The 18,155-nt window shown below is 39.6% G+C and overlaps 1 protein-coding gene across 1 annotated transcript in view; it reads right to left on the reverse strand.

Annotated features, from left to right (window-relative positions):
* Positions 1-4,481: 4,481 nt before the first annotated feature.
* The window catches only part of LAMA3 (laminin subunit alpha 3), a 122,857-nt gene continuing 109,183 nt past the window's right edge, over positions 4,482-18,155 (reverse strand). Inside the window, exons 67-77 of the mRNA XM_055705748.1 lie at positions 17,253-17,383; positions 16,221-16,352; positions 14,450-14,594; positions 14,004-14,170; positions 12,708-12,897; positions 12,264-12,404; positions 11,300-11,459; positions 11,050-11,177; positions 9,459-9,552; positions 8,996-9,115; positions 4,482-8,814 (exon numbers count right to left, since the gene is read on the reverse strand). Coding sequence (XP_055561723.1) covers positions 8,669-8,814; positions 8,996-9,115; positions 9,459-9,552; positions 11,050-11,177; positions 11,300-11,459; positions 12,264-12,404; positions 12,708-12,897; positions 14,004-14,170; positions 14,450-14,594; positions 16,221-16,352; positions 17,253-17,383 — 1,554 coding nt within the window. The 3' untranslated portion in view covers positions 4,482-8,668. The remainder of the gene's footprint in view (positions 8,815-8,995; positions 9,116-9,458; positions 9,553-11,049; positions 11,178-11,299; positions 11,460-12,263; positions 12,405-12,707; positions 12,898-14,003; positions 14,171-14,449; positions 14,595-16,220; positions 16,353-17,252; positions 17,384-18,155) is intronic.

Below are 18,155 nucleotides of genomic sequence, written 5' to 3' on the forward strand. Positions count from 1 at the left end.
AATATCCAATGCAGTCTTTGGTTTTTACCAAACTAGAAATTTGTTGTGCTTTGTAAAAGACTCTTGTGGCTCTTGGTTGCAGCCCTGAGCAACTTCTCTTTTAGCTGCCTGGAAAATTTGACTCTATTACAGGAGAAATGAGGACACCTATCGTAGGCGACAAAAAGCTGCCTATGGCTTCATTGCCAGTGGACTCTCTACAACTGAAAAGGCAGGCATAGGATATCTGTATTTACTTGACGTGATAAGATTTTATAATATGCCCTTCATAGGCCTAGCGTGGAAACCATTGGGCAAACGGAAACTTCTTTATAGCTGCAGGGAGTAGAGAAGCCGGTATTTGCCCTGGGCAACTGCAGCAATGGAAGTGTCAGCCTTAGAAAATATCGGTGTTCAGAAACGACTCTCCAGAGCTCAGTTTCCTCAGATGGGAAAGGAGGAACTAGGAACGAAACCTGCTAATAGCCCAAGTTAAGCTGGGATGCAGATATGTGTGTTTGGATTTGGGTCACTTGCATCGTATCTTATGCAGAAAGCAGTTTCTACTAGAAATTGATATATCAGACAAGTTCATCCTAGTCAAAGTTGTATTGAAGGGTTTAAGCCAGGGGTCCTCACACTTTTTAACCAGGGGGCCGGCGCGCGGATGCAGTGGCAGGCAGTCATCTGTGGCTGCTTGGTTTCCCCCCCAACCCCCGGCGGGGGGTTCTGTAAATACCGGGGGCCGGATTGAGGACCCTGGGGGGCCGTATCCAGCCCACGGGCCGTAGTTTGAGGACCCCTGGTTTAAGCTCATCTGTACAACTGTCTTCACAAATAAAAGGGAGGCCAGTGCTCAGTGCCTCTCGGAGCTGGATGCATGAGAGGGCCCTGTGAGGGGACGAGAAGAATAGGCAGGAAGGGGTGTGGAAAGCTATCTTATGACTAATTGCTGTTTGCAGCTGCAGATAGACACGTGCTTAATTATCTGCTATATACATGCAAATTTGGTTTGCTGTCACTAGAGTCCAGATGTTCCCTTACATTATTGTAAGTACAACAAACAAAAGAAAAAGGGTCAGAGAGCAAAGTAAAAGGGGTCAGGAGTGGCAGCATCATGCTGTTTGCCTTCCTGTTATGTGCTCAGACTGGCCCACCATTTTTCTGATGTCCCCATCACAGACAGAGATTTGTGAGTTCATCTGGCCAGAGGAGAGGTGAAGTGTGAGAAAAGCTGTTCCCCCCAGCTTCCCTCCCAGGGCAACACAGGGGAAGGGGTGCAGGCAGGCCCCCAGCCCTGCAGCAGGCAGAGGCTGGGCTGTGGAGGGGCTGGGGCACCTGGCACGCCATGCAGGAGCTGCCCAGGAGTGTAGCATCGAGTCTCGGGTTGGAAGAGAGCAGTGGCTGGGCTCCTTGCCATGATCACGCACCCTGAAATTGTCCAGTCAAGCTAACATCACGGTTTCTAACTAGCTTCTCTGCTGTAGGCGTTTCTCTTGGCAGGGGTAAGTCCTCTCTGAGCAGTTTTAAGGCTTGCTTTTTCTTATGTAGCTTTCCTTCTTAGCTGTAAAGTCTTTTTCTTTCTACCCATCCTCGAGGCTCAGACATCTGGGTTTTAGGCATTTTTCTTGTGCTGATAAAAAAACCCATTAGTTTTTCACAGAAAGTGATTTGAAATATTCTTAATTCTTTGTAGCAAAGTTCTTTTAACAAGATCTATGAACTGTGTTCCCAACATTTACAAACAATAAGCTACACAAACATGTCTTGAACCTTTTCTCCTATCAGCCCAAATCCAGGAACAATAAAGCTATGCTGATTTATACCAACCATGCACCTGGCCTTTATTCTGTCGATGGCATTCAGTGTCTCTTTGGAAGGTTTAACCTATTCATTCCATTTTAATTAAATAACAATGATGATCATTGGTGGCTTTGTGGTGTCTGTTTTGAATTAAATTTGTTCTGAGTATATATGTCATGTTGATTAATTTTATCTTTCGTGATAAATGCAATATACATAGATTCAGTGATCACATGTTATTTTAAGTGGCTCAGCAGTGGGAACATTTCCTTTCTTTAACATGGCAATGTCAAGTTACAAGAATCTGACTAAATACAACTTAATCAGTTCAAAATTTGGTCCTACTCTTCTGCATGCAGGGACAATGAAAATTCTAGAAGGGTTTTCTTTCCTTTAAGCCTGGTAAAGGCATAGTGGGATGACTGCAGTCACTTCTGATTTCAAGCGGCATGGGAAAGGGGCGAGCCCAGGCGGGCTCTTTGGGTGTTCAGGCTGACTGGCTCACAGAGGTGGGGTGAGACCACCCTCCGCAGCACTGCCATCACCACTGACACCAGGCAGAACGCTTTATCTGTGTGGTCTCCTTGCTTCCACCCCTATTGCTGATGCAAATACCCTTTGTGTTTGTGTAAAGTTCCCATTTATGTGTATTTGCGTAGAAAGAGTTGTCTTCGGTTTTCTGGAGACTGTCCCCTGCCCTTTATTACATAACAAACAGATTTAATCTGCAATAACAACTCTTTAGAAACCTTGGCAATATCTTAGAATACATTTTTTATAAACTGTATGTAAGATTTTCTGCATGTTTTGATAAGGTGTGTGAGCCGAAGTCCTGTGAAGCGGTTAGATCTTTCCACTCAGGATGGAACTTTGGATCACACTTAAGTGTTTTCTTGGAGAATTGCCCAGAGGGCCTTCAGCTTCTTTACTGCTTAGGTTACTGTCCCCAGGGGTACGTCATTACCTTTGATTTAACTGAGTACAGCAAAGGGAAAATTAGAACTTTATTACTGATCTGATACCTTGTTCTCAGTGAATTTTATTAGTTGAGACCCTTGCCTTAGCCAGAGGAATTGGTTTCTGGGTGTATTACTGACTCTCTAGGTTTGTAGAATCCAGCCAGTAATTCTGATCAGAAAGTAATGAGAAGGATCTAGAATTAAGATTTATGGCAGATGCTGTACCTAACACTATAAATTCTCTATTAAGTCATATCTCATGCCAATAGATTTCAGCTCATTATGTTATTAACACATTGTTAATTAAAACTGTGTTAGCAAGAGCTGGACGCAGAGCCATTTTATTTCTGTATCCTTTAAAATTATTTTCTTTGTTATGTCTTCAGGCTTCAAACACCAGATCTGAACTGTTCTTTTTGGATTTAAATTCTAACACTCTTCTTCCATATTAACGTATAAATTACTGACATACCTATGAATGTAATTATTCATTCTTACCAGTGTATAGTCTTCCTGCAACAGGAATCTTAGACATAGGCTCCTGCACAATAGAGAAATCTGTTGCTGTTCCCAGTTTAAATATAACTGAACAGAGACAAAAGATCGTGATGCCAACTATCTGTCTTTTTATTCTGTGTAACAATGCAGCAGTGCTCAATCTTTATCAACGAGCGGGTGACATCTTAACAAAGAAACTGCATCTCATGGAACATTTCACATATGCTTCACATTTGGAACAACCTGTAGGAAACGAAGTAATTGCCTGAGGTGCAAAATAATTATAGGAGTGTGTTTAAAAAAAATAACCTTATATATTTGGAATACTATCAGCTGCAAACCAGGAGACACAGTATGATATGAACAACAGGCCATAGTTTGGTTTCATTGTTACAGAGAATCCCCAAAACCAACAGAGAGAAGGTAAAGACTCACTGGTTACTTTGCTTGCTGTTCTTTATACTCAGAGGATGCTTCATTGCAGCTCTGACAATGACCAGCCTCTTGCAGTTTTGAGCTGTCTGGGCCAGCTGCACAAACAAGGTTTATGCTTATGCCTTGCACTCTTAATGCCTTCAGTGAAGCTGTAACATTGTATTATGGCACTATCCCCTTTAATGTAAAGTAGTTCCTTTTGCCAAGGACATCCATATATTTTTAGAAAATACAGACAGATTTACAGAAGACTGGACCATTGTGCCTTAAATTGTCTTGTATCATTAGAGATAGATGCAAGACTTTTTTTAAAAAAAGAGGAAACCACAAAGAGAATGGTAAGAGGCAAAAAGTGAGGCAAGAGTTCATTACCAAGCCATAATGCATTTATAGTGTTTTCAGTACGACCACATTTTCCAGGCTCTTTTATGAAGGTCAGCAAGGAAGCAGAGGGGAGAAAAGTACCCAAATAGAGGAATCCAGAAGGGACAAAGCTACTAGCATGAGGAAGAGCGAAAATGAAATGGCTCATAGATGACTCCGCAGAAGTGGTTACAAAACTGGAGAAAGTTAACTCACCCAATTAATTTGGCTGCTGACAGAGTGAAAGGTCAATGGCTCTGTTGTACACAAGAGCTCTACAGTAGCAAAAGCACAGACCCTTCAAGCTCAGGTATGGGAAGACTGTTAAGACATTTTAATTGGAAGCTCTTATTATTAGATACTGAAGTTACAGTAGCATTCATAAGCAGTTAAAGGGAAGAATGTTTTCCTCGTGTGTGTGTGTGTATATTTGCTTTTTTCTACAGTGCCCTGTGATCTATTTCACTTACTTGCCTGCAGTTCTCAGTGTTAGGCTGCCCAACTGTCTTTCAGCTCCCATTAATCTGGCTGCGTTTTGTAATTATAATAAATGGGAACTCACAGACCTTGGTGTCATCCACCTCAGATAACATGATCCTATTAAATCTAATCCAAATTAACTGGAGGAGAACCCTTTGCCCTTGATATTTATAATATAGACAAGAGACAGACTTGGCACTGGCAATACCAATGTGGTTTAGTCTAGAGAGGAAATCTTCTGCTCTCCTTATGTAATTGATTTGGGACTCTGATGAGCCGTTACAGCAATCTAAACACACTGTTAAAGAGCACGAGTTTTTTAGCCATGCACTCTCAGTGTATCGAACACTGTATTTGATCCTTTTTCATTAAACTTCTCAAAACTTTCCTCAGAAGCTTGAATTTCAAGAGGTACAAACCATATAGCAAAATCTTGCCAGCAGACATTAACATGTGCATTTCTTTGGTTATTGCTTCTAATCTTAAGGTGAATGAAGCAAAATCTACGCTGTAATACCATTGTAGCCTTGAACACAAGCAATGAGTAATAAAGCAGGCTCAGAAAGGATGAGTGGAATTGAGAGGTTTTTACCATTGAAAATATTAGTATTACATAAAGGCTTGAATAGCAAATCGTAAAGATGACTAGAGAATAAAAAATTACAAGGCAAGTTTCTTCTGTGGGAGTTACTTTTATTCTAACACAGGATCTGATAGATTTGGGGGTCCACCTGAAATACTATAGCCGAAAGAGGTAAATAATTGATGGAAGTTACTGTCAAATGGCAACGTTTGGGTGGTGAAACCCTTGGAACTACTACTTGTAACAACAGAAAGACCCCATGACATGGTGTTTACCCAAGGCTCACATCGCTGTTTATTCTCATAACTTTTAATCTTACTCCAAGATTTAGTCACTTCTGGTCTGCTAAAAATATATTGGGGGAATTATTTATTATATATAACAAAGATCTTTCCTTGTGAACCTGAAGAGAAGGAATCTTTACAATTGAGATTACGTCTACCATTCATAACTTGTAACACTTGAAAATTCAGGCTCTTGTTTTCCAGCAGTTGTTTCCCATGTGAGAAAATTCAGAATATTCTAAGCACAGAACAGATAATACATGAAATACAGTTCAGTGTCCCTGTGGATTTCTTCAGTAATAAGATTCTTCATCAGAATAATCTAAACAGGACAACTTATTTTGTCATGTAAAGATTATCCACTGGCTCTTCAGGATCAAAACCCCTTTTACTAAGTGTTTATCAGCCTGATATAGATTTATCTATGTTAAAGTACAAAACCTGAAACTCTAGTTGGCTTTCATTGATCGTCCCAACAATGCGTGACAGCCTGACTCTATGGAAGCAATACAACTGCAGAAACTAGGGAGAAATAACCACCAGGATCCCTAAAACCAGAGAGACTTTTCTACCTTTTTGTTATGCCGTAGGATTGTACTGGAATGAATACTTTATAATCATTATAGCTAGATTTACTCAAGTCTTTATGCATTTTTCATTTCTTCTTGTCAGCATTAAAACTACTTCTGATAAAATCAAATCAGATGGAAGGGAATTGAAATCCAGGACCGGCTCCAGGCTGTGATGTAAAAATCTTTGCCATGTCTGCTTTTTCTGAGGGGGAAAGGGAAGAAGGAAAAGGCTTTTTTGTGACTAGGGAACATCTTCAGAGAGCAGTCTGGTGGCCATGAGATATGAAATGTTACTAGAGAATTGCTTGATAAAGTTTAACTGTTCTTCCTCTCCATGTGGAAATTTTCAGTGCCTACTAGGGCCAGTAAATCAGCTGAGTATTTCTACAGTTTTGGTCACCTGAATATTTGACAACCTACCTCAAAGGCAGGGGGCTTTACGCATGGAAAAGATTCAGTTGTTGCTATCTGAAAAGATGATTTCCTCACTCCATCACCTCAGGGCTGATGGGTGTTTCTGTCCCACGTGGTAGGCAGCCATACAGGAGAAGCTTTTTCTGCAGAGCACCTGGAGAGGGAGGGCTCTGCCATTATGTGCCAATCCTCTGCCCCCTCAGAGGCCTCAACCCCAGTATGCTTTCATCCCATTCCCTCCAAAAAGAGCTCTACAGATGAAAAAACTCTGCATGGACATAGATTTGTCTGTAGCAGAATTGCCATGAAGAAAAAGCAACAGAAAATTTGGTGTGAATGCCTTTCTGACACTTTTGCCATCCTGCAAAGCTGCCAATATTTGAATAAGGGGTTAATGACCAAAGCCATATGGGCTATTAATCTGGCTTCTTCTATTAATCCAGCTACACCTCATTCCAAACCCACAGAGGACATGCTGCTACACCTTGAGCAAGAAGGCAGCAGAAGGTGGGAGCAAACATTGCATTAAGTGGGAAGGAAGGTTTGTTCGCAACACTGTCTACTCCCACCTAGGACCCGCCTTAGAAAATGTTTTAATTTTGCAAAAGAGTGTTGTCATATGGGAAATGGAAAAAACCCCAACTATTATATTAAAAAACCCAGCTTCTGAATGGTAGTGGTAGAAGCAGCTATGTTAAGTCTATTCAGTTCAGCCCTGTATTCAGAAGAATAAAGCAAATGGTACCCTGCCCACCACCACGGGTCATGATCGGGTACAAATTAAAGATCTGAATGTCAAAGGTGACAGTTTTGCTGGTTTCGTCCTGCAATTTACACTATGTAACTGTAGCAGGTGCAACTGCTGTTCCTAATATAACTTCTCTTCGTTTAATCAGAAAAAAACCCAAAGCCTACAGAAAAAGCTTTCTGGCTCTGAAGATCACAAGAAAAAATACTCTCTTTCTGAGGTTTTTATATAACCAGTGCATCGGGTCTGGCTGAGCCCCACAGCAGCCCTCGCGGTGCTGCGCTTGTATGGGTAGCTGGACTGGCGGTGATAACACACCGGTGTTCTGACTAGTGCTGAGCAGTGCTCGCACAGCATCAAGGCTGTCTGTCCAGCCTTCCTCCATCTCCCCCCACCACTAGGCTGGGGGTGGGCAAGATCTTAGGAGGGGACGTCACCGGCACAGCTATCCCAAAGTGACCAACGGGATGTTCCATATCATATGGCATCTGCTCAGATAGAAAAGCTAAGAAAAAGGAGGAGGAAGGGGGGGACATTTGTTGTTTACAATGTTTGTCTTCCAGAGCAACCGCTATGCATACTGAAGCCCTGCTTCCCGGGAAGTAGCCAAACATCGCCTGCTGATTGGAAGTAGAGAGTAACATCTTTTGTTTTCCTTCGCTTCCACACGTGCGACTTTTGCTACTGCTTCATTAAACTGCCTTTATCTTGACCCACAATTTTTTTTCCATCTTCTTTTCTCCCCCCTGCTCTGCTGAAGGGAGTGATAGAGTGGCTGAGTGGGTTGGCATCCAGCCAAGGTCAACCAACCACAACAAGATTCTAATAAGCAGAGATCACAGACTCCTGCTTATTCAGGCAAATCATCTTCTTAAAGCTACAGAAGTATCTGCATAAAGCAAGCAGGATTTAGCAGCCTGTAAAAAGCACATAAAAGAAACACCAGGTTAAAATAACCAAACAAGAAAATGAGAGGTTTTAAGAGTGTACTGCATTTATTTGGCCCCAGAATTCCTAGCATTGTAACAAACTTCCAGAGTTTCATTCCTTAAAGTGCTTCAAACTCCATTTATATTATTATTATTACTTTTAACTTTAATGTACATTTCTGTATAAACATCAATCCACAGAGATTTATATTTTTATAAAATTATTTATATTAGTGGATCAAATTTGCTCTCAAGATGACCAGCATTAAAGCAAATTTCCAAAATTAAGACCCTGGAGTTACTCAAGTCTATGCTGTTGTAGGTGAGAGCAGAATTTGGCCCAGTAGGGTATATACAATATTTTCTGCATATATTTCAAAAGGCACAATGGATTACCTTGGAAATCAATAACATTTAAAAGGGAGTTTATCAAAGCAAATACTTTTAATTTGCTTTGGCACAGTCCACATCCAGAGGATGCATTTGCTCACCAGCTGTTCTGAATAACCAGTCTGATTGTAGTGACACAGTGATCAGCAAAAAGGGAATCCATGTTGCACAAATTCACACAGTACTTCAGCAGACCCAGCCTGATGTGTGTAAACTACTGGAACAGCAAAGTTACTTTGCTGGGCACCCATGCAAACTCACTACACCATGAACTTCTGAAATTCTTCTGGTGGACACATGTTTGTCATTGATGTTAATATTCCGAAGACAGCCAAAAAATGGGTCTTTAACTGGAAGCCACAGTGCATCCAAATTTGCTACAAAAAACAAGGTAAAGATCAAGTTAATAAAAGAAGAATGGTTTTAAAAAGCATTAATTATTGCAAGGCTTTTGAAAGAGGAGGAATGGTATAGGACTACGTGCATGAAAAGGACCTTTGTTTTGGGAAGGAAAAAAACCCAGTAGGTACATGAAAAAATAAGAAGCGATAATATTACCTGGAATTTTGCCAAAGTAGAGTGGCTGATGCAGACGTCTAGGAGGAGAGGGTGGAAGTCCACTGGTATAGTTACTCTGTGTGCCCACCTCTAGCTGCACCATGTTCTCCTTCCGAGAGACTGCAAAGCAGCAGGTAAATGAGTACTCTTTCTCACCCCATTAAAGAATCAGCTAGATATGGCAGTATTTTTAGATAGCATCTGCCTTGAAATTTAACTCTTAGGAAAAACAGATTTTATTTTATTTTGAAGTCGGATCAACATATCTAGGTACTCTGGGGCCAAATACAGCCCAGAAAAACTGTCTTATGTAAAGCCTTGGATTAACACAAGACACTTCTATTGTTCTAAAAAGTATTCTGAGAATAAACAGAAGTGAAATGATTAATGAAAATCTGGAGCTGCAGTGCTCTGTGCCCACCATTCTTTCAAAGTTTCAGAAGAACTGGTATGTACAACGTACCTGCAATAGTATGCCACTGTCCATCAGACAGAGGTTGCTTAAGTGTGACTGATGTCTGGAATTCTCCAGCACCACTATTTCCAGCAGCAATGACCTAAAAAAGGTTATCTTTTAAGTTACCATGGCCAAGCAAAGAGCAACAGAAAAATACAGAACTTTAAGTCATTTACTGAACTTGTAATGGCTGGGGTTCCCCTGGTTTTAAGAGTCACAGTCATTGTATATGTATTTCAGAAATTATCCTCTCCAAGAGGAAAGTAAATTTCCCTAATAGAATCCAAGCAGAGGATATTTGACAAATTTTACAAGCATAAAACCATACCTTTGTTTCTCCCTCTCAATCTTAAAAAATTAGGTTAATTCTTTCAACATAATCTCTCAGACAAGGTCTTTCCTACTACACCTTCCTTTCCCAAAGTAGTCATCTACATGTTTGGCATCTCCTCAGAGAATCTCTGTAATACACAAATCTCTGGCCTTTCACACTTTTGGACTACTCATAATTCACTCATGAAGCCTGCAGCCTGACTATTTATGATGACATTTTGAACAAGCATCTACTTGTGCTTTCTCACATCTTGCTTCTCATTCCTTGTAAGTGAATTTTTTTTTCTTCAACATCTTCCGCTCAAACTCTTGTTTGGTGTGATGGTTATGACAAACTTGGTAATGGTTAGGTAACTGATATACTGAGTCTGCTTCCCATCAGCCTGATTGACAGTGTGCCATTGGCCTTTTATTGCTTCCTGGTTCATCCTGTCCACACTGACAGACAGCATTAATCTCAGTTACCGCTGAAAAAAGTGGTCAGTCTTGCCCTTAAGGAGTCCCCAGCTGGTGCTGCCCCTGCTTCCATGTGCTAATGGGAATTAGTGACCTGGGGGAAATTAACTGATGACAACAAGATAAATAATAACACCAAGTTCCCTAATCTGGGAAGAGAAGGTCAAAGCTGAGCTTTCTGAAGCTTAGACTCATGCGAGTTCAAACCTTTTTGTGAGATAGCAGGTTCTGTGGAGCACTGGTATCTTTCTATTTGTCTCTTCAGCAGCAACCACAATAGTTTTGTAGTCCAAGACTCTCATTCTGAAGCTGTTACATTATGAAAAAGCAACAGCGATAATAATCACCACTATGGCACACCCATCAACTAGAGAAGGTGCTAACACAAGACAAGACTGTTCAAGTTGTATAACAGACATGGTTATGGAGCAGCATCAGTACAGCCACATGATGACCGACACGGGAGTGGGAATAAGCCACAGAGTTCTGTAGTCTTTGGCCAAAACCCCAGCGGGTTTTTGCAAAGGCTCAGAAGCCTGAAAAAATTGCGACTGAGCCCTACTGCTGACCACTGTGAAGAAAGCATGTGCAAAGTAGTGTGCAAACAATGGAAGCTGCTAATGGAGGCACAGAGACAGGTTAAATGCTCAATTTTCCATGTGACCATTTTAAACAACTCTGAGGAAGTTGTTTAACGTTATACCTACAGGCAAATGTTGTAACATATATAAGTCCAGAGTTTAAGATCAGAATTCCCCCTGCTGCGTGAGGTCAATACAGCTGAAATGGAAACACAGATTGTACTTACCTTTTCTCCTTCCATGTAAATAGTCAAGTAGCTGTCTTGCTTGCTTCCAGCATGGAGGAGTACACCTGTTGGACTCCTTGGCTGAATGGTAAATACAATCCTAAAATCCAGGCCTGTCAGCAAATTACCTGTGGAGAATTAAACAATGACCATAGGAGGAGGTAACTGGAAAACCATATAAAAAAAAAAATAATCTTTATACATGCACATATTTCATAATTCCATATACCATAATCTCTACACAGCTTACCAATGGTGATATAGCCCCCTTCATTAAAGAAGTAAATCCCTGTATCCATGGGAACATCCAGACATGGAAGTGCACCATATTTTTGCTGAAGTGCATTCATGACTTTTCCATTCATTTTCAAATTCCTCAGGCAACCCTTGAAACTGTTCATTGGTATATTCTGAAAGCATATTTCAAAACATGAATGCTGAAGCATGACGGCAATTTTTTTAGCAAGAATACCCATTAGTTCTTTTTTACTGTTGGACTGTAGAAAGCCAGCTGGCACTAAAGGCACCTAAACCCCGTATCTGATGCAGTGAAAAGGTATTCCAAAATTTTTTTAAAAAGAATTTAAAACAGGAAAGTAACAGTTGATTTTGAGTTAACATAACTCCTGCTTGCAGAACAGATACTTCCCAATGATGTGTCAAAACAACAACACAGCAGGATTTGTGAAACCTCAAGTATGTCCTTCCCTTCCTAAAAGGCTGTTTATTTACATTTGGGTTTATAAAATGCCCTGCATGATTAAGTGTCCAATTTTTAAAGTAATATGAACCAGACATATTTCAGATTGAAATCCACTTCTACATTCATAATTCCTTAATGAGAAGGATTCCTTTGCTTCTTTACAGATTATCACTTAGTCCACTGAGGTGAATATTCTGTGGGAAAAGGGTATTAGTGGAATTACAAATGTGACTTCGGTCTTTTCTATTTTTTAAAGAATAGAAATGAAAAAAGTACATAGTTGTCATCAGTGTCTCAGCAACACACGCTGAAAATATGGATCCAGCTGAGATCTGTATGAACAAGTGAGGAAAAGATCTGAACAACTGCAAACACCAGTCACAGATGGTGCTCACTTGGTGCTTGGAAATATCCCCCAAACCTTTTCAGCATGGAGATCCTGCATATTAACACTTTCACATGTAATTAGTGCAGCACAAGGAGTGTGTGTGTGTATGTGTCAGTTACTTACCTGTCTTTTCAGTGATGGCAGCCCTCCCGCGTAGATTGGTGGCTTAATGTTGATGGCAGAATTTGTTGCTAATCTTCCGTGCTGGGCCCTTAGACCATCAACAACAAGGCGGACATCCTTCCCATCTACACTGAAGACCACCTTTGCAGGGTACAAACATAACAGAATGAAAAACCCCAAAGCCAATGAAAGCCACTAGAGCCTTTTTTACTTTAACTTAAACACCACATTTTGCTGAAATATTTAAACTGAAAATAACATGCTGGGACCATCAGTCTCTATAAGTTGCGTCATAACAGAGGCCTGTCAACCACATGAAATTTCAGGCATCGGCATTAACTTCAGATGACCAAAATCAGATTTCTAATGCCTTAAAAATTCAATAGGCTGTGCCGGCTGAATGCTAGTTGTGGTTTCATCATGGTCCCATGCCATATTACTTACAGTGTGCCATTGCCCATCGTTGTATTTAATACTGGTTTTGATTTTGATTCGTTTTCCTCCAGAGCCAAGTGAAAAGACAAAACGTCCTTTAGAAATGTGGAGAGCCATATAAGAGCCCTCAGATCTTTCCTCCATGTAAACTATTAATCCTCTTGATGATCGAGTCCGTACATCTACAGAAAAAAGTAACCTGTAGAGGAAAGTAAGCATATTCAAATACAGGTCTATTTTGTTAATTCTTGTATTCTTTCTGTACTCCAGAAAAATGCCAGTGAAACTTGATTTGTGAAACACAGAATAGCTTTTGGGTGGAATCACAGGGTTCTACAACGCCTGCATTTCTGAACGTGAATGAAAGTTGACGTATTCAGGCTTAGAACTTGACATCAATATGCACTGTAATTTTCCACCATATCCAAGTCAATCTACTCAGTTTGGGTAAATACTAGCAGAGAAAAAAATATGCCTGAACCTTTAGAAGCACTGTTCTGTTATGCTCCATGTGAGGTTCAGGCTGCTGTTTGGAAAAAACAACAAAGAAGTGTGCTGAAGAAGGGAAACTGCCATTGAAGCCATAAGAGAGGAGCAGGACAGGGCATAGGCCGGGTAAGTTTCTCCCTTTCTGAGTCCCTTGATCCCTACTGTGCATATGTGATAACAATGCCTTGCTCACACCCTGCATCTCAATGGGAACAAAACCCAAAAGATAAAACTATCTATCAGCTAAGGGGGAACACACAGCCAGTGTTGTAACACCTTTGTGTTGTGTCTAAACTGATAAAAAAGGCTTGCTTATCGAAGTTGTCTCTACAAGAAGCCTACGTGACTGCAAGGGTATAAAATCTCACAACTCAGAGAGCGCTCTATGGAGCTCCCTCTTAGCTGGCCTGAAATTCCCTATCATTGCCACACTGCGCTTTCCCTCTGAGCAGGTCATTGTGTCTATTTACTTTCTTTCGCTTGTAGCTTACTATAATGTTTTGATCAACTCTGTAGCTATTTCTTTACTTTCCTGTGTGTTGCTTATTATAATATTATCAAGGGATAGCAGTTTGCTCATGGGCATTGATTTATGGTGTTCATTAAAGTAATCATATTAATCACACTGTGAGTCCTAGTGATTACCACCCAGGCCCGTAAGTGATGAAGTGGATTCCCCGCTCTGAGTAGGAGGTGGGAAGTCTGTTGGGTCACAACACCCTATAAGCAAGATGAAAATCCTAACTCTTTAGTACCCAAAGATTCCAGCAGTTTTGACAATTCAAGTATTAGGAGAACATATAACATTTGTATTACCTGTCTGTAGATGACGGTGGAGAAAACATATAGGATATGAAACTGTTGGGGATGTTTCCAAGGAGATACGCTTCACTGCTGACATTTAGCTGGGTTGGTAAGTTGTGTTTTTGCTGGTTTTGCACATTAGTGGTTTTCAAATACTCAAGGTATTTTTCATTCTGTACCTGTAAGACAGAACCAAAACATTTACTATGCATGCACATGAAAAACATTTCAATCTACACATTTAAGAGTCCCCACCTGAGGCAGTCAACAGACTTCTCTAAATGGCAGAGAAGTTGTTGTCATTCTGGACAGGTATGGGTTTAGCATGCAACTTCAACACAGGAAGAACTTGCTTCAGATGTGAGATGGAAGGAAAATAATAACATCTGAATCTCAGTTCTATAAACCATGGCTGTACAGACAATATGGAGTGAAGATGACAGTAAAAATAAGCATACCTTGAGCACCTTAAGCCTGAGAGGATTTTTAAATTCCTTCAGCAGCATTGGTTCCAGGTTCTTGTATTTGCGGCACACTCCAAGGGATACACCAGTCTTTGCAGTATAATTAACAAGATTTTGAACCTCAGGGAGCTGTCCTGACCTAGAGTGATGAAAGCAGTAAGTGCTGTGACACAGCATTCCTTTTCTTTAGCCTAATCAACAACATATTGTAAAACTATGTTCTGTACAAAATAGATTTCCCAGTGACCTGACATTAAAGTATCGATTTTTATTTTTTGATGAAAAATATATGTTCGATACTGTAAAAAGTTCGTATTTGTCCTGGTTCTGCCCATTTCTTTTTGGCTATGGAAAAACTCTGATGTTTTATTTGCATTTCTTCTAAACAAAGTATCTTTTGCTGAAAGCTATCTATTCAAAATAAACCAATATTCCATTGAAAAAAAAGGGCAAAAAATGTCAGCAGCCTTGCCTGAGGAAGATTTCTGGATCAGACTACAAAACTTTGCTGGTTAATTATGCATAACCAGTGGCAGATCAAGAAAAAATGGCAACATCAAGTCCTGCTAACTCAGTGATTCACCCTCTCCTTAAATAAGATGTTTTAATGAGATTTGTCAAGGGGCAAAGCCCATCACAACTTAATATATAGCTTTAGTATTATAACCACATTATCAGAAAGACTGTCAAAACCAACATCCTGTGTGTATAAAGAATAATGTTAAGTAATACTATAATTTCATAAGTTGTATGCAGCACTGCTAATCAGTAAATTACAGAACACTTTACAAGTAGAAAAAGCAATGAAGCTCCTTGCCCCTGGTTTTCTATGAGAAGAGTGGTAGCAGAACCTGAACTTCTTCAGTTCTGTTCCAGTTCTCCATTCACTCAATCACACTAGCCACAATATTAATTCTCCATCTATTTTTGTACTAAAAGCAATTTTCCAATTTTTTTTTTATGGGAAAGTTAATACACTGGTTACTTAATTGTCTTGCAGTGCTTTAAATGAAGATATAATTTGAGCAACCTGATGTAGTGGAAGATGTCCCTACCCATGGCAGGGGGGTTGGACTAGATGATCTTTAAAGGTCCCTTCCAACCCAAACCATACTGTGAGTCTATGATAATCAAAATACACAATTTTTTGTAAACTCTACACATGTATAAATATTTGTCAAAACTTAGCTAAAACAAAGCCCCACTAGGACACCACTTGTGACTTGAGGAATGCTTTCCTTTAAAGAACATATTTATGCCTGATTTTGCTTGTAAATTTTGCCTGTAAGATGTCTCTATTAACCAGATAAACGTGAAAAAAAAAACCAGACAACATAAATCAGGCACATGGTTTCTATACATATGCTCTCATTTGTTTACCCATTTTGGTTCTATCAGTAAGCTTTCCTCATTTCATTGTCTGACTCCCTGTGCAGCTATGAAGATACAACCTAGCAGATCTTTTTGGATGCCTTGTTGGGACACTGCAATTCACCATGTTGAGTTCATTCTTTGATTAAAAGACTACTAAACAGGTATGATTCAGACTAAAATCCCATTACATCTGAACAGCAGATTTAATTACAACTTGATACCATGTATAGTCTACCTCAATGAAAGAATATTTGGGGGCAGCAAGGTTACACGTTCTTGAAAGCTTTGCACATGTAGAAGAAAAGCAATTTAGCAAAAAGTTATTTTAATATGATTAAAGAAAGCAAACAGGATAAAATGCATGCAACAGAAATTTTTGTAGGCCAAATACCTTTTTATAAAGATGTTTGAAATGCAGCCTTCAAAATTATCTCCACCAAATTTTATAGGTTCATTTAATGCCTGTGCTCTGAGAGGGTCAACTGATGCTGTTACCGACTCATCATCAACCAGTAGATGTACTCTGAAACAACATGAATAAAAATAAGCATGAGATCTAAAGAAATAGTTATGAACCTAAATGAAATATACACAAAAAGAGAGAAGCATTTGACAGATGTGTTTTTTTGTTACATTGTAATTATGGTACAGTTTCATTAGCTTACTTCTGGGATTTTTTTTAGTATGTACTCTTTTGACTGCCAGGAAACTGCTCTGCTTTTCAGCAGTAGATACTAAGCCAGAGTTGAAACTAGTACTTCAATCCTACAGTGAAATCCTGATCCAAGTGAAATTCATGAAAAAACTCTCATTGACAAATATGGGACAGGATTTCATCCTTTGTGTCAAAATGGTGCACTTAACATGTTAGCAACAACTAGTACAGATAATATTAAGTTATATATAACCCAAAGTTATAGCAAATTATTCAAAGCTTTCCACTTCAACTAACATTTATGTCATTTTATGTGTTCCAAAGAAATCAATATGATTTCAAAATCTTTCAGTATATTGTCTTTTCCAATATCTGCATAACAGATCATTATTGAAAAAGGAGACACAATATTAGCTTCTTCCCTGGGCCTTTAGCCACCTATGTTACAGTAACATGTGTAAAAACTATGGGAAGGGGAAGAGCTCCAAAGCTCCAGCTTTGAGCAACAGTCAAAACTCACACTATCTATAAAAGACATGCATAGTGACTATAAAAATCTATAAAAGACATGCAGGTGTACGGCTGAAACATCACAGGGACTGACATAGACATTCATAGACCAAAAAATCTCCATTTGATTCGTTATTTCAGTATCCTTTGCTAACAGAGGCCATTTTTAGCAGTGTACCAAAAGAACAAGTCACAAAAAATTTTAATCTTCTTTCTCCAACCAAAACATAAAACAATCAGATAAAGAACTGAACTCACGTGTTGTCTGTTTTTATTACTGTCACATAATGCATTGACCCATCTTCGTATTTCTTTTTCAGTTCGATTTCCTTCTCTATCATCTTTGCAACTACAGAGCCAGGTCTCAGAAAGATGGTAAGAATATTAGGCTATAAAAGAATCCCACAAAACGATCAGGTAATTGCAAATGCCTTTAGTTCGCCTTGATATTGCCATTAATACAGTTCTTAGTGGTCTCTTCTGGCAAAGAAATTTTCTTACACTAAAACTGCATTTCTCAGTCATTTAGTACCAGGTATTAAACCAAATTCTGAATGATTAGCCCAGTTCCTGTTTTAAAATACCTCTGCACTCTGAATACTAAACTGTTTTTTTAAATACTTAAGTTATTTTTACAAAAAGCAGAGGATTCAGTTCTCCACTTCTCAAATGCCTGGTGTGTGCTCATTTCTTAACTCCTCCAGCCAGCAAGAATGGGATTCTGCTTGAACTTCCCTGCTTTCTGAGGGAACATAACCAAAATCAACCGGTTTCCTCTGCATATTTCATCACGGGTGGTAACATTTCTGTGTGGGCAGAATGCCAGTATTTGCTGGGAAAATTTTCGGCCAAATGTATTAGGCAACAGTTATCTTACTGGGATGGTGGTGTTAAGTGTGCATGTGCTACTCTGCAGAAGGCTCAAGTTCAAAGTTCAGTTACTTGTCAAACTGCTTCTTGGTCCAGTGAAGAAATTGCCAGGATGCGTTTCTCTGGCTTATGATGTGCAAGATGCCATGCTCAAAAGATGATTCTAATAGCTATTTCTTGGCTTAAAAGACAGGAATCTACCTGAGACTTAGGACACAAACTGATGCCAAACTGACAGAGTCACAAACAGGCATGACTGACTCAGAAATCAAACCAATCACATATTCTAAG

This window comes from Falco cherrug, chromosome 3 (genome assembly GCF_023634085.1).
Source record: "Falco cherrug isolate bFalChe1 chromosome 3, bFalChe1.pri, whole genome shotgun sequence".
In the NCBI taxonomy this organism is placed as follows: domain Eukaryota; kingdom Metazoa; phylum Chordata; class Aves; order Falconiformes; family Falconidae; genus Falco; species Falco cherrug.